This window comes from Sphaerodactylus townsendi, linkage group LG14, assembly GCF_021028975.2.
Source record: "Sphaerodactylus townsendi isolate TG3544 linkage group LG14, MPM_Stown_v2.3, whole genome shotgun sequence".
Taxonomy (NCBI): Eukaryota; Metazoa; Chordata; class Lepidosauria; order Squamata; family Sphaerodactylidae; genus Sphaerodactylus; species Sphaerodactylus townsendi.
This window is the reverse complement of record NC_059438.1, coordinates 20,409,006-20,432,506: the sequence shown is the minus strand read 5'-3', so window position 1 is coordinate 20,432,506 and position 23,501 is coordinate 20,409,006. Positions and strand designations below refer to the sequence as shown.

Sequence of the window (23,501 nt, the reverse complement as noted above, 5' to 3'; positions counted from 1 at the left end):
AATGTTGTAAGTGACAGTAAGGAAGTAATGTTGTCTTATGCCCTAGCTGAGTACACTGTACAGATCTTTGTTCCCAGGTCATTGCTAAAATTGCTCTTTCTGGATTCTTTTAAAAACAGGGCGTGTCTATTTGTGGACAAGGAGATTTGTTTCCTGATTTTACAAGTCCTAGCTCATAAATCAAGAATAGAACCATATTGTCTCAATCCAGCAGTTGACTGTATAGCACAGTGGTGGCGAACCTCCTGCCAACGCAGATTGCCAGAGGTGGCACTCAGGAAACCCCTCTCTGTGGGTGCGATGCAAACAAATTAGCCCAGCACCCCGCACACACACATTTAGGCTGGCCTGGGCCGCTGGCCTCGATTATTAGCATTAAACCTAAGACATAGTTTTGGGGAAGCACTGTAGGTAACCCTGTTAAGCACTGTTAAATCCCACTGATTTTCATGCGAAGAACTAAAGTGTGATCCTTTACCTGGGAGTAAGCTCGGTTACTGGCAATAGGGCTTGCTTCTGAGCAAACCCTCTTAGGGTCGTGTTTCACCCGCTGGAAGAGTTGTACGGTTGCTTCAAAGCAAACCACTGACTACCACCAAGCTTACTCCTGAGTAACACACGCCTCGGAGCCAACCGTTTTTTCTAAACTTAAACCTCAGCATTCAGGTTAAATTGCCGTGTTGGCACTTTGCGATAAATAAGTGGGTTTTGGGTTGCAATTTGGGCACTCGGTCTCAAAAAGGTTCGCCACCACTGGTATAGCATATGGGGTAAAAAGTCCCATCAAGTCATGGGCGACCCCGTAGAGTTTTCAAGGCAAGAGATGTTCAGAGGTGGCTTGTCATTGCTCTGTGTATAGCATATATTTGGGATTTAATACATATCAGGCTGACCAGGGAATTGACCCAGAACAGGGACAGCCATTCTTCAGAAAACATCAGGGACCAACTCTTCAGAAAAAGATCATGTCAATGGACCAGTCAACTATCGATCAAGCATCTTTAAAATATTACATTTTTGAAAGAGATACCTTTAAATACTTGATATATGCATGGAAATGACGCTGCCCATGTTTACATATGAAATAAGATTCCCAGCCTCCAGGTGGCCGTCATATATAAAACTTTGGCGAGCTGTCACTACAGCTTGCTATATTGTGAACTCTATTTCACCAATTGGAGCAGCAGTGGCGTAGTGGTTAAGAGCCGGTGTACTCTAATCTGGAGGAACCGGGTTTGATTCCCTGCTCTGCCGCTTGAGCTGTGGAGGCTTATCTGGGGTATTCAGATTCTCCTGTGCACTCCAACACACGCCAGCTGAGTGACCTTGGGCTAGACACAGTTCTTCTGAGCTCTCTCAGCCCCACATACCTCACAGGGTGTTTGTTGTGAGGGGGGGAGGGTAAGGAGTTTGTAAGCCCCTTTGAGTCTCTTTACAGGAGAGAAAGGGGGGATATAAATCCAACTGTTCTTCTTCTATGAGTATGACAATACTCCGCTCCAGTCCTTAGGGACCGTATTCAACTGGGGAAACATGTCCATGTGGATAATAGTTCACCCTTTTCCCTTTGAACTTCCACCTTGTTAACCCTTTCTCCTTGCCTTCCTGATTTTGTGACACATCTTGAGTTCCAGTTGCAGGACTCCAGCAAGCTTGCCTGAAATTCTGGTCAGTCCGGCCAGAAATAACAAAACTAGTTTTCCCTTTAACTCTGGGGGGAAGTGCTTGCTTCCCTCCCTTCTTGCACAGTTGGACATTGTAAATGTGAGGCCTACTCCTTGTCAATGATTATACAGAGAGGTCAGTTTTAAGATCCCTTAACACCCATGCCTTTAAACATTTAAGTGTAAGATGCACATTTGAAAGGTAAATTGTAAGAGACTGTTTCTGTTTGCACCTGATCACTCTGTATCCTGAGCTTTTTCCTGAGGGGGTGACCAATCCCCCCCCCTTCTTCAAATTTCCAGCTTATTTAAATCCATGACCAACTGAAGGGGGGAATAAACCATTTACCAGAGATAACTTGGAAGGGATTCTTAAGCAAGTGGGTTTGAACAAACCTGGTTAATCCTGGGGAAGGCAGATCTGCTGAGTTTACGCAGGACATTTATGGGTCACATTGCAGCTATCACAAATATCTTTTGAGTTTTACAGTTCCTTCCTACGCAGAATTACACCCTTCTAAGCTCATTGGCTTCAATTGACTTAGAAGGGTATGACTGCTTTGGCAGTGGATCTGTAGTTGATCTGTATTCATTTTTATAGTTCATTTTGCTTGTACCCATAGCTCACCTCAACATTACTTAACCCTGAATACTTCCACTGAACGTAAGAACAAATTCTCTTCCTGGATGAGAGCCAGTATGGTGTACTGGTTAACAGTGTTGAACTCTCGAGTGCTGAGTTTGATTCCTCACTCCTACACATGAAGCCTGCTAGGTGATCTTGGGCTAGTCACAGGTGACTCTAAACTCTCTCAGCCCCACCTCCTTCACAAGGTGTCTATTGTTGGGAAGGGAAAGTGATTGTAAACTGCTTTGAGACTCCTTAAAGGTAGAGAAAAGTGGGGTATAAAAACCAACTTTTTTTCCTTCTCTTTATCAGTGTATGTCCTCTGTATCAGTCTGTTTGCCAGCCAGACATTTCTTTCCTCCCAGGCTTTTGCCTGTTTTCAATCCTGACGTCTTAATAGAACCTCCATTTCAGAGGCAAGTCTACCCCGAAACACAGAGCTCCATTTGCGGGTCATGCTAAATAGCCATTGAGGAATTTCTCCTCCATACATTTGTGGCCATCACTTATTTTGTAGCAGTTAATTGCATTTCCTGATGTCACTCTTTACTGCTATTCAGCTTCATTGGACCATGAAATTTCTAATATGATGGCGACACTGCGAAAGAAGGGTAGGAAAAGGGGTTAATGAAATGCCTGTGCATACAAAGGTTTGCTTGAAAGTATTTACTGTGTCAGCCGTTTGTTTGCACTGGAGATGCCAGAGTTACATATTGGGTGGAGCTGCGAAGCACGCCCAGTTTCAACTGTGCATCAGCTTATTCTGATTTAACATTTGTCTCGGCTTATCGGTTGAAATGCCTCATAGCCATGGAAATATTAAATGCAAACAATTCATCTGCCGAGTAATTGGGCAATTGGGAGTTGACTTTGCATCACATTTACATCAATGTCATTTCCCCTTTGAAAATATGATTCTGCCAACCATTTAAAGACGAGACTTTGTTCAGCTGGAAGAAAATGGACCGGTTTCTGCTTTCTGGGGCTATGACTAATGGCTCTTCTCTATTTGATAACACAGTTTTATGGTTTGGCGCTGTTTATTTTTTAGAATGATACATTTGCAGGGTTGTTTTGTTGACTGTAATCAGATTTTGCTGTTAACAGCGTAGGGAGCATTGGCTAGGAAGCCGCCCATAAATCTGCATAACAGATCCTTACTGTACTGATAGTATCTCTAAGTTAAATCAAATACATTTCCTTGCTTTTTGAAGAGCCATTCAGTCTATTTATTTGCATGCATTTCTGGTATAACTGGCTATTGCAATAAATATAGTAAGACTGTATTGTTAACTTGGAAAATTGAAATTTGTTATCCTTCTCCTGACACAGCTCTATGGAGCCAATTTCCAGGGGGGTCTGGAAACGTCCCAGAATCACAACTGATCTTCAGACACAGAGATGGTGTAGTAGTGGTTGAGAGCAGGCGGATTCTAATCTGGACATCCGGGTTTGATTCCCCACTCCTCCACCTGAGTGGCAGAGGCTTATCTGGTGAACCAGCTGTGTCTCTGCACTCCTACATTCCTGCTGGGTGATCTTGGGCTAGTCACAGTTCTTTGGAATTCTCTCAGCCCCGTCTACCTCACAAGGTGTCTGTTGTGGGGAGAGGAAGGGAAAGGAGCTTGTAAGCCACCTTGAGTCTCTTTACAGGAGAGAAAGATGGGGTATAAATCCAAACTCTTCTTACAATATTTAAATAAACTTATTGTATGATATTTGCATAGATTGGGTACTTCTCACCCTCCCTGTTCAAAGGATGACTGACTTGGACAGTTGGAAAGCCATATCTCCTGTGTGATGTCTAGAAAACTGTGATTCCTCTTGGGGACAGATCAGAGTGTCCGGGAGGTACAGTGTTCAAATACTCAAGGTATAACCCAGATTAGAAGTTACTTTCTCTCCAAAGTGTAGGCAGGGGTCAAAATTGTTTAAGACATACTGTGCTGAGGTTTCTTCCCTGGAAACAAAGACAGAAACAGGCCCACAGATTTGAGTTTCAGGTCTTGTTTGTAGTTGGTATCAGAGTGAAATGCATCAGTAACTAGAGAAAGATTAATAGCGACAAGGTATTCAGGCGGTTTTGCAAAACAGGATTCTTCCTGGAGATATAACTATTCAAGCAACGGAGCTGTTTTACAGACTTGAGTGTGGCAAAAGGTCTTATTCCCCCACTGGGCCACCAAAGAGAGACAGTGTGGGGCAGTGATTAGGGTGGTGGATGAGGATCTGAGAGACTCAGGTTTGAATCCTTACTCTGCTGTGGAAGCTTGCTGGATGACCCATTATGCACCCGGAGTCTGCTTCTCCTGGTTAAGAAGGGATGAACCATACCTTGGTAGCAGAACACCTGTGTTGCATGCAGAAGGGCCTAGGTCAGGGGTCTGCAACCCGCGGCTCCAGAGCCTCATGCAGCTCTTTCAGCCTTATACTGCGGCTCCATGTGGCCTGGAGGTCGGAGGGTAGTGTGGATGTGTCCCTCCAGCCCTCCAGAGCAGCACTGGAAGGAAAGGTGAATGGAGGGGCTGAACCAGAGGTGGCTCTGTGCATGAGGGCGCTGATTTCACGTCCCCTCCACTCACCTCTCCTTCCAGCGTTGCTCTGGAGGGCTGGAGGGACATGCCCATGCTGCTCTCCGACCCCTGGAGGTCGAAGGGTAGCGTGGGTGTGTCCCTCCAAAGCAGTTGCCATCCCCGCTCTGCCATCCCCACAGCCGACATCTCCCCTCTGCCCCACAGAGCAGGCAGCTGCCTGCTCCGTTGGGCAGAGGGGGTTTCCCTGCCTGGCTTCTCCGCCTCCCAGCGCTGGAAGGAAAGGTGAGTGGAGGGGCCGAACAAGAGGCGGCTCGGTAGATCTTCGGGGCCATGGAAAATGGGACCAAATGGCTCTTTGGGTGATAAAGGTTGCTGACCCCTGGCCTAGGTACAATCCCTGGTATCTCCAGGTAAACAATCAGGTAGCAAGTGTCTGAGATCACGGAATGCTGCTGCCATTCAGAGATAACTGCTTGGCTAGATAGGCATGTGGCCTTGTTTGGCAGAGAGGCAGCTTCCTTCAGCTATTTTAACTTCTCTTTGTAGTGATAAAGATGGCTGGGCTTCTTATCTAACCATGAGAGGTGCCTCCCACTCCCACTTTATCAGTCACCACCACAATAGAAGTGGCTGTGTGCTAACCAAATAGCAGCACCAGAATGCTTTCTAGCTGTCTTTGTGAAATTGCAACCTGAATGCAAGAATATTACAAAATCCTGATCAGCTAAACGAAACGTTGATGAGAAACAAACTCTGTGCATTGCAGAACCTTCATGTGGGCCATTCAGTTCTTAACCAACCAATATCCAGGCCGAGAAAGGTATTTTGAATTCCTCCGTGCCAGCTGTTCCTTGCTGTTCTTTTGAAGTACATAATCTGGACAAATATATCAAATGTTTGAAGTGCATAATCTGGACAAACATATAAGTGCTAGCACCAGATGTCCAGAGACTCTGAAGGGAAGACTTATCAGTCAGTTATAAGTAAACATTAGTCTCGCAGCATTTTAAAGACTTATTTTGATAGGAGATTTTGTGAACTAGGGCAGACTTCCTCAGATGCATGACTTATGATCTCAGTTGCCAGCTACACATAGATGATGGCCTAGGGGGAAAAAGTACACAGTAAGCCAAAAAGCAATTTAAGAGAAGAGATACAGTCTGTGACATTTCTATACAAATCCCAATTGTACTCGAGATAAACACAGGGACCGTTAATGATGGCAGCAATAGATATGAGATTAGATGAACTCATCTGCGTGACCGGTAGTGTTGTAAATGACAAGAGATTCCATAAGAAGACATCAAAAGGTGATTTAACATAATGTGCTGTATCCCAAAGCACGTCAGGATGATGCGCTTCTGATATGGGGACGCCTCAGATAACAACGGCATTGATCCTGGCTGCCACATGTGAAAGGCACTCATTTGCTCGCTTTTCTCACTTTTCTCTCCATTCCTGCAGCCCCTCTTGACCCCTAGAAAACATCATCCCCAGCATAATTCCTGATCACGAACTGAAGGGTATGAAATTGACCCTTTTCCTTAGTGGAATTACGTGTGCTCAAGAGGAAGGGAAGAACAATTTCATTTTCTTCTGCTTCCTCACTGTAGCTCCCCCTCTGCCCCCCCGGGCACTGCAATCCGTGCAGCTGTTCTTTCAGTCATGAGCCTAGGGGTAATCTTTCCATAGGTTGAAAGAGGTTGCAATAATGGAGGAATGCAGAACATCTCCCTGTTTTGTGAATGGAGTGGTATGATCTGTGCCCATCAAATTACGATTTCTTTAAAAGAACATTGTGTGAAACATAATTAGAATTATTTGCAGAATAATCATGAAGAATCGAAGAAGGACTCATGAGCATCTCAGGTCAAGGCTGTAGGATGTCTCCTCAGAGATTAGGAGTTGTGGGGTTTTGAACATCAGCTCCGTCCACTTAAAGGATGTTGTTTGAGTTGTCGGCTAAATAATGCATTTCTGTATTCCAGGGATGTAACCCTCTTGCAGAGACAGGACGGAGCAGGCTGCAAAATCAAAGAGCCGTCCTGAATCAACAGATATTGAAGGCAGTGAGGATGAGAGCTGGCGCTGAAAACCTTCTCCGGTATGTTCCCACGATTTTCCTTCTCCTCTGTCCAGGGCGACAAAATGCAGCCTTTGTCTTTCAAGCCGGAGCAGCCGCCAATTCTCAGCCAGCTGTCCAATTGCTCCCATATGGTGCTGAAAAAGTTGCACAAAGCATAATGCAATATTTTTTTCCACGTTTCATCTCTCAGAAATCCATGTTTTTCCTTTGCCTCTTGCAAAGCCTTTATTTGAAGGCTGTGTAGGTTTTGAGTCTTAGAATGTCTGTTTAGAGGGTACAGACAGAAAATTAATACTTGGTTTTAAAAAATGGAAAACAGAAATGTTAAACATGATTTAACCTTTCTTGGGGTATAATTTCACCTGGGAAGGATATTTGCTCTGCTGTAGATGCCTACAGATGTTGTTTGGGCTGGACAGCCAGCCATTTTTTCTAGTAGGTTTTGGTTCTTGGTCCTGTTGTTGTCCAGTTTGGGAAATTTTACAGAAAAATGGGTGAGACAGATGTGCAAGTTTGTTAGATTTTTTGTAACAAAGCCCTTAAACTGCATGTTGGCACAAGAGCTTGTGGCAGAATATATTCTGGTGTCTTCCCTTGCTAGATGCCAATGTTCTGTTTCAGGCTACCACCAAGAATCATATTTCTTAACACCTGATGCAGTGGGAGACTTAGCCTTTGTGGTAACGGTGCCACTCAGACAATGATGGAATTAGAACTCAAATGTCTATGTCCCTCTCCTCCTTTGCATGCCACCCCTCACTCCCTCCCCTCCCTTGCATGCCACCCCTCCCTCCCCTCCCTCCGCTAGGTTGGGTGGGCCAGGTCCAGATGCCAGGTCCCCTTCCCTCTCCTCCTTTGCATGCCACCCCTCACTCACTCCCCTCCCTTGCATGCCACCCCTCCCTCCCCTCCCTCCGCTAGGGTGGGTGGGCCAGGTCCAGATGCCGGGTCCCCTTCCCTCTCCTCCCTTGCATGCCACCCCTCCCTCCCCTCCCTCCGCTAGGGTAATGATGTAATGTTATGAAACCATCATGTGAGGCAGAGCACATTCTTTATGTACAGAGGCATCTCCATTTCAAGAATCACTTTCTATACTTGTATCTTGGAGAGCCGGTGCTGTTCAGAACTGGACTATTGATCCGACTCTATATAAGTTATATCACTTAATTATTTTGTTTACCTTGTTTAAAATATATATCCAGTGCTTTGGGCCCCTGTTGCTGTCTAAAAGCCATTCTGCATTCCTTCTTGGCAACAGACCAAGTCTGGAACAAGAATTTTCATATCAGTTCTTAAAAGGTGGAAACATTTTAGAAATGTAGGGAATGCCAGTAAGGGAGCTTATGAGGCTCCATATACAATAAATGGACTGTTCTCAGAACACTCACAAAGGTGCATATCGTTTTCTTTTGACAGAGCAACAACCAACAACAAAATAAGAGAACAGGTCCTTCTGGAACTGAGTTATGTCAACTCGGATCTACAGATCCTGAAGGAAGAGTTGGAAGGACTGAACATCTCGGTTGAGGTCTATCAGAACACAGAGTAAGTGAGCAAGATGAGATACACTGTTATTGATCTGCTGTCTGTCTGCCACTTGGAAATAAAAGGCTGAGAGAAAAATGCATCTCCTGATGAACACGAGTGCTAGAAAGGGAGCAGGGAAACTATGCACTTAGGTGACTGCTGAGAAAGTTCACTTCAGCTGTTGATGGAGGATTAGATTTTCCTCTTTGGAAAAGTTATTAATAATAATTAATTCTGATACTTAATCCCTAGAAATGCCTTCTAGGGGTTGGTTTGAATGGGGAGCAATGCAGAAAGCAAAGGCCAAATTCTTCCTTGGTATTAATCTGTTCAAAGCCAGGAGACAAAACAGAGAGCAGTTTGTGCTAGACCGTTTAATGCCCAGCCTCAGGCAAATGTAAACACCTGAGGTAAATCTCATTTAGTAGCATCCTTTCTTCCAATAAATACATCTCACCCTGGAGAACACATTTTAATTTGGCCTCTCTTAAGCTTTTGGCTTCTTGTTGTGAAAACAAGTGCCTGAGGGAAAATTACCATCGCTCATGTAGGTTTTGTGTGAAGTTGGCTATATGTTCCACCTAGCTGCTACTACTGAATGATGACCCATGGGGTGGTTGAGGCCTCTCTTGTTACTGGAGTTCACTGTTGGGTGGTGATAGGCCAGTTCTAGGTGGTACAGGCACCAGGTCTGAAGAATGACCAGTGGTTTCCAGTAGAGCTGCCAACCTCCAGGAAGGACCTGGAGATCTCCTGGAATTACAACAGATCTCCAGACCAGACAGATCCGTTCCCTTGGAGAAAAGAGTTGCTTTGCAGTGTGGATTCTATGGCATTATAGGCCACTGAGGTCCTTCCCCTTCTGAACCTGGAGATGGCAACCATAGTGTACAGCCTAGGCAGCGATCATTGGCTAGCCAGCTCCCAAGCCCCAGGTAGAGCATTTTTACCTTTTAGCCTTGTGCAGTCTCCTCTAGGTCGCTTGCAAGGAAGGAAGAGAACCTAATTTTTCAAGCAACTCGCTCTCACAAGACAAAATGCAGAAATCAGTAGAAAATTATAGCAGTCAATCAGTCATCATGTAACAACCGGAGACAGTGAAGTAAAATAATTGGCCGTTCACACATTAATGCCTTCCAAATGCATTTTTGGTAGCTTTGTTTTTAAAGAAAATATAGTGTCTCTTATACACACAGGTTTGGGTTCCATCCACAGACCACATGATTATCACTACCATTTCGTTTGTTTGTTTATTTTAGTATATTTTTATCCCGTTTTTCTCCTCAATAGAGACCCACAGCTGCTTACAAAATAGACAGTTTAAACAAATTTACAAACATAGTATATAGAACAAACAAAAAATAAACAAGACATAAGAACATAAGAACATAAGAACAAGCCAGCTGGATCAGACCAGAGTCCATCTAGTCCAGCTCTCTGCTACTCGCAGTGGCCCACCAGGTGCCTTTGGGAGTTCACATGTAGGATGTGAAAGCAATGGCCTTCTGTGGCTGTTGCTCCCGAGCACCTGGACTGTTAAGGCATTTGCAATCTCAGATCAAAGAGGATCAAGAGTGGACAAGGCAACTGGCCAGGAAGAGCAGAGTGACCTGCTGGTGTTCATTTTGGAGGGCTTTTCTCAAAGCCACATCTTTTAAAACAGTGTATTTTTAACAGGGGTTTGCAGGGGTTTTCTCTTTTTCTCCTTGTAAGGTTGCTAAGAGCTGAGACTGCTGGAGGTGGGGCTTAACAGGGGTTAACAGAGGTTACTCTTTGTCCTGGGCTGCTAAAGGTGGGGCTCCTGAGGTGAGTCATTCAGTCTTTAGTTCAGTCTCTGGATAGTATGTGTGGCAGCGCCTAGCTTGGCTGTAGCAATTTCTTCTTCTTTTAAAAAAAATAAATAAATTAATTAATTAATAAGGACATTTTTGAGGGGATAGTAGGTACAGATAGCTCAAAGGGGCACTGACTAAAAGTTTAATATCTAAATATATAAACAAAAGCAGATATGAAGGCAGGAAGCCAGCAGGGGATGGGGGCTCAGTGTTTTTGCACTAGGAGTGTCACATGTATGACTATCTGCCACTAGGCCAGAAGTCGTGGGTGTGCCCTCGCTGCAATGAGCTCCTGGCATACAAGGAACGTGTCCGTTCTCTTGAAGCCAAGGTGGCAGACCCCTGGAGAGAGAGCTGGAGAGAGGCAGAGAGGGCAACAAACAAGGCTTTCATGGGACCCAGCAGCCATGGGTCCCACTCCCTGCTGCGACATCTCTTCAGAGATGTCATGGAGAATGAGAGTCTGGGTGACAGAGGGTGCCAGTCTGCGGTGGGGGAAGATGTTCCCTTAGATGGGACCCTTCCTTAGTTGGTGGTCAGATATCCTCTTTCACTTTTGAAGGATACCCCTCGGGGAGGTGGGGAGCTCCCCTTGTAGGCGGGGTGATTCCGATCATCAGGAATATAGAGAGTTGGTTTGTGGACAGAAGCGTGATGACCGCTATGGTGACTTGCCTGCCACCTGGAGTCTGAGAAGGTTGCGGATGTCACAGCTACGTCTAGATAGGCTGTTATTGGAGCAGTGCTGGGGAATTGGAAGTCAGGCAGTTGTGGTCCCACATTGGTACACACAATGACATGTAGAGGAAATGTAGTCCAGGGAGGTTCTGTGGGAAGCTAAATTTAGGCTGCTAGGAAAAGGTTAAAAAATCCAGGACCCCTACAAGGTGGCATTCTCTGAGAATGCTACCTGTTCACACTGGCCGCAGAGGCTGAGGCTAGGCAAAGCCGGAGATACAGAGGTCTCAATGTCACGTGTGGATAGAGAAGGTGAGGTGCAAGGCAGAGGGTTTCAGATTTGTCTAGGGAACTGGGGAACCTTTTTGGGGATAAAGAGCAGGCCTGTACAAAGGGGACGAGACTTCATCTTAACCAAAGGGGAGGAACCAGGCTGCTGGCTCAGCACATTAAAAAGGTGGCAGAGGACAGCTTTTAAACTGATCCCTGGGGAAAGCCGACAGGAGCTAGAGGTGACTTCAGGTTCCGGAATACAAGAGTCCATGGGGATGCAGGGAGCAGAGAAGGAGGTTTTTTTTTTAAATCCAACCACATACAGAGTAGAAGAGCACAAGCAATGCTTGATAGAAGTGAAGTAGATGTCTACAAAAGGCTAGAGGAGGCAAAGAAACACATAAATCCCAGGTTAGGGACAGAGACAGAGTATACAAGTGTACTCTATGCTAATATAGTAGAAGCATTAGACCCTAAAAAATGGGGGGGAGCTGGAGTACAGAGTTTTGGGGAAGGAGGGACATTGATAAGCAGTGGGCAATCCCACAGGGCTACATTATGGGTGGAATAGAGGAGAGACCAGTGGGATGCTGTTATCCCAGGTTACAGGCTCTGGTAAAAGGGATAGGACAGGGCGTATTGGGAGGGTGGAGTGGCCCTCTACATCAAAAGAGGAGACATAGTGTCACATAAAATAGACAATGCACAGGGGGGAGCTGATTCCTCTCTACAGAAGCACTGTGGATATCAATACCAGGGGTGAAGACATGGTTTAACATTAGGAATATATTATAAGTCCCTCCCCTGACCAAAGCGCACAAGAGGATTCTGGAGATGGAAAAAAAGAAATTAGAGGAGAGGGCCAACAAAGAAAGCAAAATATGTCGTGGTAATGGGCGATTTTAACTATCCCCATATAAACTGGAAGGAAATGCATGTTCAGGCTCAAGTAGTAGCGGGAGAGAGAACATTCCTGGATATGCTAAATGACTGTGGCTTAGAGCAGATGGTTTGTAGAATAACCAACCAGGGGAGATGTGATCCTAGATCCTAAGATTCTATGTGGGACCCAAGGACCTGGAGTGCGGGGAGAGTCCAGTGTTGTTATTGAGTAGGCCGATAGGGAACATTGCTGAGCCATCAATGCTGTCAGATTCAGTATCTCTGCATGCGAGACAAGAGTGACAACTACTAATAGTAGGTTACATTTGCCCCTTCAGAAAGGGAAATTTCTCCAAAGATGAGGGGATGAGTGCACTTGGGAAGCTGAAAGAGGGAAAAATCAAGAGGAGTCAAAATGTCCAAGATGCTTTGGAGGTTATTTAAAACACCACAGTGCACAAAGCTCAGGCTGGAATGTATTCCCTTGAGTTAGGAAAGGCAGCGCCAGTCCAAAAGAAAGCCACCATGGTTAACCAAAGGGAACGATTGAAAGGGAAATTATTAGGAAAAAAAGACAATGTCTTTTAGAAAATGGAAGTCCAACTTAACTGATAAAAAAGGAATACCATGAGAGAACACAAATGAGTGGCAAAAGAGAAGCCAAGTTAGCACAGTAAGCTGGGGGGGAGGCAAAAGGGATTATGAGGAACACATGGCTGTGAACATCAAAAACCAGCAACAAACAGTTCTTCAAGTACATCAAAAGCAGAGGGAAGCCAGCAAGGGAAGCTGAGTAGGCCACGTCTAAGATGACAAAAGGAACAAAGGGTGTGTTAACTAAAAGATGACAGGGAGATTGCAGAAAAGCTGAATGAATTCTTTGCATCTGTCTTCCACTCCAAAAGAAGAGGAGGTATGGAGGAAAATTCCCTGCACCTGAACCAGAAGAAGCTTCTTAGGAAGTGAATCAGAGGGAACTAACAAAGAGATAGTGGTAGACAGAGGAAGAAAGTTCTGGCAGCCATTGATTGACCTAAATGTTACCAAATCCACACAGCCCCAGATTGCAACTGTTCACCCAAGAGTTCTTAAAAGAGCTCAAGCATGAAATTACTGATCTTCTCACTTTAATTATACAACTTATCCTTGAAATCCAGGCTCCATCCCTGAGAAGACTAGAGAAGATAGCCAATGTCACACCAATCTTTAAAGAAAGGATCTAGGGGGGACCAGGGAAATTACAGGCCAGTCAGTTTGACATCTGTTCCTGAAGTAGAATTGGTAGAATCTGTCACATTAAAGATAAAATTATAAAACATGCTTAGAAAAGCAAGACCTGCTGAGAAAAGAGTCCAGCATGAAAAGCTTTTTTTTTGCAGAGGAACACAAATCCTGTTCTTACAAACTTACTAGAGAGTTCTTTGAGGATGTAAAAGCAGGCATGTGGAATCTAAGGGGGAACCAGTGGACATTTGTCTACTTGGATTTCCAAAAGGCTTTGACAAAGTTCCTCACAGAGACTATTGAGAAAACTCAGCAATGGGAAAGGAATAAGAGGGGAAGTCCCTCCTATGGATTAAAAACTGGTTGAGAAACAGAGGGAAGCAAAGGGAGTGGGTGTAAATAGGAGAAATTCTCACAATGGAGAGGATGTAAGAGTGCTGGTGTCCCCCAGGGATCCGTATTGGGACCAGATGCTCTTTACACCTATTCACTTAAAATGACACTGGAAGTAGAGGGGGTGCAGAAAAAGGTAAGCGTGGTAGCCAAGTTTGCAGATGATACAAATTATGTAGGAGTTGGTGAGAACCACAAAGGATTCTGAGGAGCTCAAAGGCGGACCTTGAATGAAATTAGGTAGATGGGGCTAAAGAAATAGGCTTAAATGCAGTTCAAGCTAGCAGCAAAATGCAAAGTGAGAGTGCACATAGGGGCAAAAAATCCAAACTTCACATACATGCTACAGGGGGTCAGTGCTATCAGTCACAGACCAGGAAGAGGGATTTGGGCGTCTTAGTTGATAGTTCCATGGGAATGTCAACTCAATGTACTATGGCAGCTGTGAAAAGGCAAAGCTCTATGCTGGGGATGAATTAGGAAAAGGGAATTGAGAGATAAAACTGCAAAGATTGTCATGCCCTTATATAAAGCTGTGGTCTGCGACCGCACTTGCCAGAGTACTGTGTTCAGGATTCTGGTGGCCACATCTCAAAAAGGATATTGAAGAGATAGAAAAGAAGTGCAGAGAAGGGCCCGTGAGGATGATTGAGGGACTGCAGCACCTTCCTTATGAGGAAAGGCTGCAGCGTTTGGGACTCTTTAGTTTGGAGAGGAGACGTCTGAGGGGGGATATGATTGCAAGTCCTATAAAAATTAGCTAGCCATGGGAGGTTATAATGTTGACAGAGAGAAATTTTTCTCTCTTTCTCACAATACTAGAACCAGGGGGCATTCATTGAAAATGCTGGGGGGAAGAATTAGAACTAATAAAAGGAAACACTTCTTCACGCAACGTGTGATTGGTGTTTGGAATATCTTAGGCTGATGTCCACCAGGTCAATGCAATTGGCCAAAACAAGCTGTAGTCCACAGGCTAAGTGTATTTCTGCCTATACCTGGGCTATAATAAATACATTGAGTAATTGCATCTTGGATTGCAAACCCTCCACCAACAGACAGCAGACTCAAGGAAACAGATGAGCCCTTTTCTTTTAACCAGCATGGTGTAGTGGTTAAGAACAGGTGGATTCTAATCTGGAGAACCGGGTCTGATTCCCCTCTGTTCCACCTGAGTGGCAGAGGCTTATCTGGTGAACCAGATGTGTTTCCACATTCCTGCTGGGTGACCTTGGGCTAGTTCTCTCAGCCCCACTGACTTCACAAGGTGTCTGTTATGGGGAGAGGAAGGGAAAGGAGAAAAAGGTGGGATATAAACCCAAACTCTTCTTTTTCTTTTAGGGATGGTCATTCTGTTCACTGAAAAAAGTAGCCACTGATTCTTTGTTCATGCCACCATTTGCTCAGGCTCTCTTCTGAGCAGAACATGCATGGGAGGGAGAAAAAAATGTTTTGTCTTGGTGCTTTAGCAACCATTTATAACTGGATGTTCCTGTGTGGACAAACTGACCCAGTTGCAAACGATTGCTATAGCACAATAGATGGGTGGATACACAATTGGTTTCAGTTATCATCAGCATATGAACCTCTTCCTTGATCAATAGCCTGGACAGGCTGATAGCCCACCTTTTTTTAGCCCTGGTTCAGAGATGTTTTGTAAAGGCTTATATGCCCTGCCAGTCAAAAAAGGGAAGGTGAATATTCTCTCCTCCCCACCCCCACCGGGGTTGGCATTTCATAGGGTCACAGTGAGAGATTGAATTCCACTCCACATTCATCATCGGATCTGGCAGGAATGTTGGTGCCCATAGAATTTGTTCACAAACCTGGCAACTTAATAAAGATGGATCATGGGGGAATGCTTTAAGTCAACAAGCGAAGGGTTTGTTTTAATGTCCTGGCTAATACCAGAGGATTTTTTTGGCCTTACTTGTCTCCTTGAAAGTAGCTGGCATTCGCGATTGGGATGGCGGGGGTGGAGGAGGGTTATTGGGCAGTAAGCGAGATGGATTGTTTCCATCTGCCATGAAGGAGCATCGGGGAAACAGCCTCAAGCTTCCTTTGATGGTCCCCCCTTCTTTAAGAACATAAGAAAGAGCCCATCTAGTCCAGCACTCTGCTACTCACAGTGGCCCACCAGGTGCCTTTGGGAGCTCACATACAGGATGTGAAAGCAATGGCCTGCTGCTGCTGCTGCTCCCGAGCACCTGGTCTGCTAAGGCATTTGCAATCTCAGATCAAGGAGGATCAAGATTGGTAGCCATAGATCGACTTCTCCTCCATAAATCTGTCCAAGCCCTTTTAAAAGCTATCCAGGTTAGTGGCCATCCCCACCTCCTGTGGCAGCATATTCCAAACACCAGTCACGCATTGCGTGAAAAAATGTTTCCTTTTATTCTTTCTCTGGTAGTTGCCAGGAATATATCCAAAGCAAGTGGTTGACACTGTGCACAATTATCCAACAGTGTGCACAGCATGTGTGTGCAGAGCTGGATTTATGGAGGGGTGGTGGCGGCAGCTCAGTGGTAGAGCTTCAGCTTGCCATGCAGAAGGTCCCAGGTTCAATCCCTGGCATGTCCAATCAAAAGGTCTGACAACAGGTGATGTGAAAGGCCTCAACCTGAGACCCTGGAGAGCAGCTGCCAGTCCGAGTAGACAGCACTGACCTTGGTAGACTGATGGTCTGATTTAGTATAAGGCAGGGGTCTGCAACCTGCTGCTCTCCAGATGTTCATGGACTACAATTCCCATCAGTCCCTGCCAGCATGGCCAATTGGCCAGAAAAATTATATAAGCCACTTTGTAGTCCATGAACATCTGGAGAGCCGCAGGTTGCAGACCCCTGGTATAAGGCAGCCTCACATATTTATGCAGTCATGGGTTCAAACTAAAATTTCCATCATTGGAATGGAACTTCCTCTAGAAGAGGAGGAGTTTGGATTTATACCCCACCTTTCTCTCCTGTTAAGGAGACTCAAGGCAGCTTACAAACTCCTTTCCCTTCCTCTTTCCGCAAGACACCTTGTGAGGTAGGTAGGTAGAGGTGGGATCCAGCAGGTTCTCACAGGTTCCCGAGAGTAGGTTACTAATTATTTGTGTGTGCCGAGAGGAGATTACTAATTGGTGATTTTGCCATGTGATTTTTGCCTTAGTTACACCCCTCCTCTCAGCAGTAGCACGCAGAACTTGAAACAGTCTAGCAGGAGGTGCACCGGCGTGCATGGCAGCCTGCACCTGCGTGCATTCGTTTCCTGCCCAAGGACTGACGCAGCGGCTGCATCCTTGCCACAGCCCCGCCCAGGAATGCCCCGCCACGCAACCGTCATGCCCCGCCCAGCCCCATTGGCGCTGCGCCACAGTTTGAATCCCACCATCATGGGAACCTGTTACTAAAATTTTTGGATCCCATCACTGTAGGAATCTCATGTGTAGGAGCAAAGAAACAAACCCAGTTCACCAGAGAAGAGTCTGCCATGCATGTGGAGGTGTGGGGAATCAAACTTGGTTGTCCAGATTAGAATCCACCTGCTCTTAACCACTACACCACACTGCCTCCTAAAATCTTCCCCGTCCCGGTGCAGCCCGATTATCTCTTTGAAATGCTTCTTTGAGGGAACATTTGGATGAGTGTGCAGTGGGTAAGAGGAAAATCAGTAGATATTACAAATTTAGTCTGGATCCAACTCTAGGCTGCTTGCATTTGGGGGACTCTACCCTGGAGACAGGAGTATGCATCACCCAATACCTCTCCAGGGTGTGGCAGAAAGATAGGCAGGATTATAAATAGACTATATGTGTACATGTTTTGGTGGAGGAGGGTGAAGGGTGAAGAAACTGTAATAGAATACCAGCTGTTGGAACTGAGGAGTGTGTATTTAACAATGGCTAGAGGGATAGAAAATTTTGAAATCCGATGAACTCATTGAACAACCTTGGGTTCCTTTTGCTCTTTCATCTTCATCTCTCTTTCTTTTGAAATGGAAATGATTACGATTCACTTAACTGGTTTGTAACCGGAGTGAAAGTGAAACAATCGAGAATAAAAGGAGCAGTGCACGACTGTTAAAGTAGGCATGTATGAACAAAGCCTTGGATTTGTCAGGCACTCTTCTTTACGGCTCCAGGGAGAAGAATTAAGGGATTAACTGATTTTATGTGTTCCTCTTTTTATCACAGACAGGCGTTTAGCATTCCCCTGATACCCCTTGGCTTGAAAGAGACCAAAGATGTTGACTTCGCAGTGCCCTTGAAGGTAGATTTTCTGAGAAGTAGCCAAAAGCTATATTAAAACTTTAAACATTCATGTACTGCCGATGTTGTGATATTATTACTTTAGTGACGGGCGGGAAATAAATGTGCAGTAAATAAATAAATTAATTAAAAAGACCTTTCCAAGTATTTTATATTCATGTGGTTGCATGGAAATAATTCGTGAGTATAATCCAAAACTACCAAAAATAAAAAGTCGACAAGATTTTATTGTGAATCTTACAGCATTGCCTGGTTGCTTAATATGATTTGGCCATTCTGGAACATTCTAAAGGCACCATGTAAACTTGGGATGGGTTTTAGGGTTAGGATGGAAATATTTAAAAAAAATGTTCAAGTGGAGATTTGAAACACAATCTGGGAATACTTTTCCTTCTAACATATACTATAAAATATATATTTTCTCCTCGATTTTGTCTAATTCCTCATGGATCTCTTTCTGCGTCATTATCAAATACCTGCAAATTTATGGGTTGGTTGGGGTGGGGGCTTCATAGACTCTCACTTTCGAGAATCTTTTCTACAGGAATAAAGAGGTTGATTGTATTCTACTTTAGAACCAGTTTTCTTCAGAACAAACATAGAATTTGTACCTACAAATGTTTTGAAGTGTGGACTCTTAAAACTGGCAGTACCAGTACTCAACTTTAATTCTGCTATACCCTGATGGGCCTGTTCAAAATATGACAGAATTGGTTTAATTTTAAAAATGTGTTGGCACAAGCACCTGAAACCAAAGATCAATACAAATTTGAATAGAGAACAGTTTTTGGCTTGGGTCAGGTAGACTTTGATCACAGATTTTGTTCCAAATAAACACTGTGGTTTCTGTGTGTTTCATAAACCATGTGACACCCTTTAAAAAAAGATGTTTATCAAGGTTCTGACTGGTGCACTTAGGAAGCTCTGCAAATATTTACCTGAGATCAGATACTTTTTTCCTTTTTTTCTATTCCCATTTTTTCCCTCTGAATTACCATCTCACAAAGCTAGACGGTGTTCTGCTGTTGAGTGTCACTCTGTATTGTTTTAATGCTTCAAAATCAAATGTCCATAGATCTTGTGGATCCTAAGAGCCCCATCATCAGTTTATATAAACATGAGGATCTTGGCGCTGCCCTCGGTAACCCACCAAAATTATGTACTGCATTAGTTGAGAGAGATTTTGGGGGACATCCTGCTAGAGAGAATTATGGTAGTAGAAAGGCACTGTCATAGACAAATACCTGGCTAGCATTGGCTGAGGACATATTTGGATGTTATTTGGATATGGATTGAGACCTCACAAACAGCTTTCCACCCTTCATTCACCATTATGGGACTAGGGGCTATTTTCATAGCATTTTTGCTGTGTGGCACCACTGGAAACTGATCTTTGGAAATCTAATTCCTCTATTTGGTATTTTGTGCATTTATACTCTGCCTTCATGGAATTTTGAGGTGACATGCATAGGATTCTTGGGCATGAAGCATTCATTTACTGACCTGGATTTGCTGGTCTTTAGCCACATCAGGCCTTCAGACCCCCTTTCTGGGTCCAGTTTAAAAACTTCCAAGCTAGTATTTGGTAGTGAGAGAGTTCAGGTACTACCAAGTTACTCAATAGTCCTTCAACATGTTTTATTTTCAGGATTTCATTCTGGAACACTACAGTGAAGATGGTTCTGAATATGAAAATGAAATAGCAGATCTGATGGATTTGCGACAAGTAAGCCAAGCCTCTTTAAAGCTTCTGTGTTTGGGTTTTTCAAGAACCTGTATTTGTTTTTCCGTATGACATAAAATTATTTTTAAAATATTGAAGGATTACAGTTGCCAACTGCAGGTTGGGAAATTTCTGGAGATTAGGGAGAGGGGCCTGGGGAAAATGGGAAGGGACCTCAGGCAGGTATGTTCCCCAGACTTCATCTTCCAAAGTAACCATTTTCTCCAGGGTAACTGATCTCTGTCTTTTGGAGACTATTGGTAATCCTAGGAGATCTCTAGCCACCTCATGGAGGTTGCCGACCCTATTAAGGATGCTGTTAGCCAGTGTGATGTAATAGTGGATGGACTAGGGCAGGGGTCGGCAACCTTTACCACCCAAAGAGCATTTGGACCCATTTTCCACGGCCCTGAAAATCTACCGAGCCAGAGAGGCGGCTCCGCACGGAGCCACCTTTTGGCCCCTCCACTCACCTTTCCTTCCAGCGCTGCTCTGGAGGGCTGGAGGGACATGCCCATGCTACCCTCTGACCTCCAGGCCACATGGAGCCACAGTATAAGGCTGAAAGAGCCGCATGCGGCTCCGGAGCCGCGGGTTGCAGACCTCTGGACTAGGGAGATGTTTGGGTCTGGATTCCTGCTCAGTTATGACCTGGTCAAATCACTTTTCCCTTGGCCTAATATACCTCACAGAACTTTTTGTGAGGATCGCTCTTGTGATTGATGGAGAGAGAGCAAGATACCTTTGTGATGAATCCTTCATGTTTACTTAACAGAGGCTCCTTTCGCACATGCAGAATAATGCACTTTCAAACTGCTTTCAGTGCTCTTTGAAGCTGTGCGGAATAGCAAAATCCACTTGCAAACAGTTATGAAAGTGGTTTGAAAACGCATTATTCTACGTGTGCGGAAGGGGCCAAAGTTAAGTAAATTTTCGACATTACAAATTTTCCCATATGGAAAATGGTAACAGTAAAAACACAATCTTTCTATTGCTGTCTTCTACCAGTGGGTGAAGACTTTTTTTTGGTTTTGTTTAGCATTCTGTGAGTGATCCCGCTTTCCTAGTGTTTTAATTGCTATTTTTATGCCTTGTATGCATCATAACTGTTTTTCTGAATTGTTTTAATATTTGTCGAGGAACTGATTTTAATGATTTCAAAGTATGATTGTATCATACATGCTTTAACTTGTTAGCCACCTTGGTGGGCCCCTGTATGGGTAGAAAGGCGAGATACAAATGTTGTAAATAAATAAAAGTAAATGATTAAAGGAAAGATAATCTGTGTGATGGAATTGCTATAAATCATTCATATGCCTAAACCAGTAAAATTTTGAGTTCTAGGTGGGCAGTAGGACAGTTGGAAAATGGCAGTTGGGCTGCAAAGTGGGTGAGAGAGGATGGTAGCAAAGCCATTATGTTTATTATGTGGTCGCATATCAATTATATTATAGCTAATGGATATTGTGTGTTTTAAGGCATGCCGTACTCCTAGCAGAGATGAGTCTGGAGTTGAGATGCTGACGAGCTATTTTCTTCAACTGGGTTTTGTGGAGAACAGATTTTTTTCACCGAGCAGACCCCTGGGGATTTTATTTACTTGGTAAGTGCGGTTCTCTGCCATGACCCGGAATACTACTAATCAGACACTGGGTTCAAGCAAACCTGCAACACAGCCTTGCCTTCTTAATGGAGGGTTTGAAACTGAACCCAGCCTCGATGCTTCTGAAGGGAATCTTGCCCCTCAGCCAAAAATGCTCTTAGGGGTTTAGTCGAGCGTTGCAAGGAGAGGTGTGTAATGCTTTAAACACACACACACACACACACACGAAGGAATCTCTCCTCCCGATTACAAAGCTCAGCCACTGCAGGTGTGTTACGTGCTCTTGTTTAGGTACACTGACTTTTAGTTGAAGTACAGGGTTGTGTCTGGTACGGATGTAACGTTAATCTCTTAATTGTGGGTAAGAGGTTGGGAGCCGGCCTCAAGATTGTCGTATCTGCTCCTTCTCCCAGATGCCCTCCCCTTTCCTGCCTCTACTTCAGCCACGCTGGATGCTGGCTTCCCCATTAACCAGATTTGAAGCTAACCAGAACTACTAAGCATTTGAAGTTAAACACAGACTTGATTAAGAGAGACCTCTGGTAATGCTGGAGCCCAGAGGATTGGGAGTGAAATATCCTAGGGGTGTTCTTCCGATCTCTTTACTGGGTAATAAAAGGGAGCAACTGGCACATTTTATTGAATGGAATAGGGAAAAGTTCTGGGCTTCTGGAGTTGCCTTTTTAAATTGACACTTCTGATTTTTTGTTTTTTTGTTTTAAATAAAGGTATGATTCTTTCACGGGAGTCCCCGTCTGCCAGAAGAATTTGTTGCTTGAAAAAGCCAGTGTCTTGTTTAACATAGGAGCTCTGTACACACAGATTGGTACAAGATGCATCCGGCAGACGCAGGAAGGGCTCCAGAAGGCGATTGACGCTTTCCAGAGAGCCGCAGGTACCGTGCTGTGCTGCATCTTATTGCTTGGAAAAGCCTTAATCCGTTGCTTAATCCAAGTGCTTCTGCTTGTGTTGCTTGTATCTGTTCAATAGACATGTCTGCATTTCAACAGCAGCTTCTTAGCTTAATTTCACAGCAATTTAGATAAACAGGAGATGCAGGCTTAAAGCCCCAAAGGTTATTAACGGGATTTGGGATCAGCTTTAAATTAAACATTCCTTTTCAAATGTTAGTTTTAGCCTTCCCCCCCTCCCCCAAATCCAGTGAAGCAGTCTGAATAACTCATTTAACTCTAGACAAAATTAATATTGTGGTAAATGATTAATGACAATGTAGGTTTGGAGGCCTCTAGGAGATTGCAGTCTATTGTAAACTGTTCTTCTGTCTTTACAATCATTGCTATTTCTTGGCTGCAATGTAACTCTAGTAGCAGTGTGCCAGTTGGAACATCACTTACTGTATCCTGGTGGGCCAAAGGGACAATATTTTTATTGTACTGCACCTTGCCATAAAGTGGTAATATAACTTTGTTCTAGGTCTAGAAACGTGTACACACACACACACACAAACACACACAAATTTCAGGTTCTCACAAGCAACCTGATTCTAGCTAGACCAGGGGTCTGCAACCTGCGGCTCTCCAGATGTTCGTGGACTACAATTCCCATCAGCCCCTGCCAGCATGACCAATTGGCCGTGCTGGCAGGGTTCGACAAATGTATCCATGATCCATCTGGAGAAACCCACTGTGAACTCAAACTAGACCCTCTGGGTGCTCTGCAATTTTCAGCGTGTGCATAAAATGGCATTGTCTTTAGAATTCAGTCTTCTGAAAAATCTTGGCTCCCATTAAAGAAAGATAAGTGTGTTAAACGCACAGTAAATAAGTGGCAAAATCTCAGAAAAGGAGCATAGGGAAAGGATTCAGTTTCTGCATAGCTCCTTTCAATTTCCCCAAGGTTTTGCAGAAGCTAAATAGAATTCTGCAAAATGTACTATTTTGATTAATTTGCATAATACTTTAAAATGAGCTTTTGGGCAAGGATTCACCTTGGTGCAGAATTCTTGTACATATATATGGAAAAGCCCCACAGATGAAGTATTCATAGGCCAAATCTGTCTGAAGAACGTCAGAGAAGCAATATTTCCTTCTAGCAAAGTACTTTTCATTGTACGTGTGCATAATTGCACAGCTCTGTGCAGTGCCTTATCAATCACACAGGACACATCGTTCTCTATAGACAAAGTGAAGATTGTTGTCACAGACTATACCCATAAACAAAGCCCTGTGCAAAAACTGTG

The 23,501-nt window shown here is 44.3% G+C and overlaps 1 protein-coding gene across 2 annotated transcripts in view; it reads left to right on the top strand.

The window, feature by feature from the left end:
- RHPN2 (rhophilin Rho GTPase binding protein 2) overlaps nt 1-23,501 on the top strand; it is a 46,927-nt gene that overhangs the window by 10,830 nt on the left and 12,596 nt on the right. For both annotated transcript variants that reach the window (XM_048515867.1, XM_048515866.1), the window contains exons 2-7: nt 6,815-6,930; nt 8,329-8,457; nt 17,901-17,976; nt 19,624-19,701; nt 21,177-21,301; nt 22,030-22,196. In XM_048515867.1, coding sequence (XP_048371824.1) covers nt 6,815-6,930; nt 8,329-8,457; nt 17,901-17,976; nt 19,624-19,701; nt 21,177-21,301; nt 22,030-22,196 — 691 coding nt within the window. The remainder of the gene's footprint in view (nt 1-6,814; nt 6,931-8,328; nt 8,458-17,900; nt 17,977-19,623; nt 19,702-21,176; nt 21,302-22,029; nt 22,197-23,501) is intronic.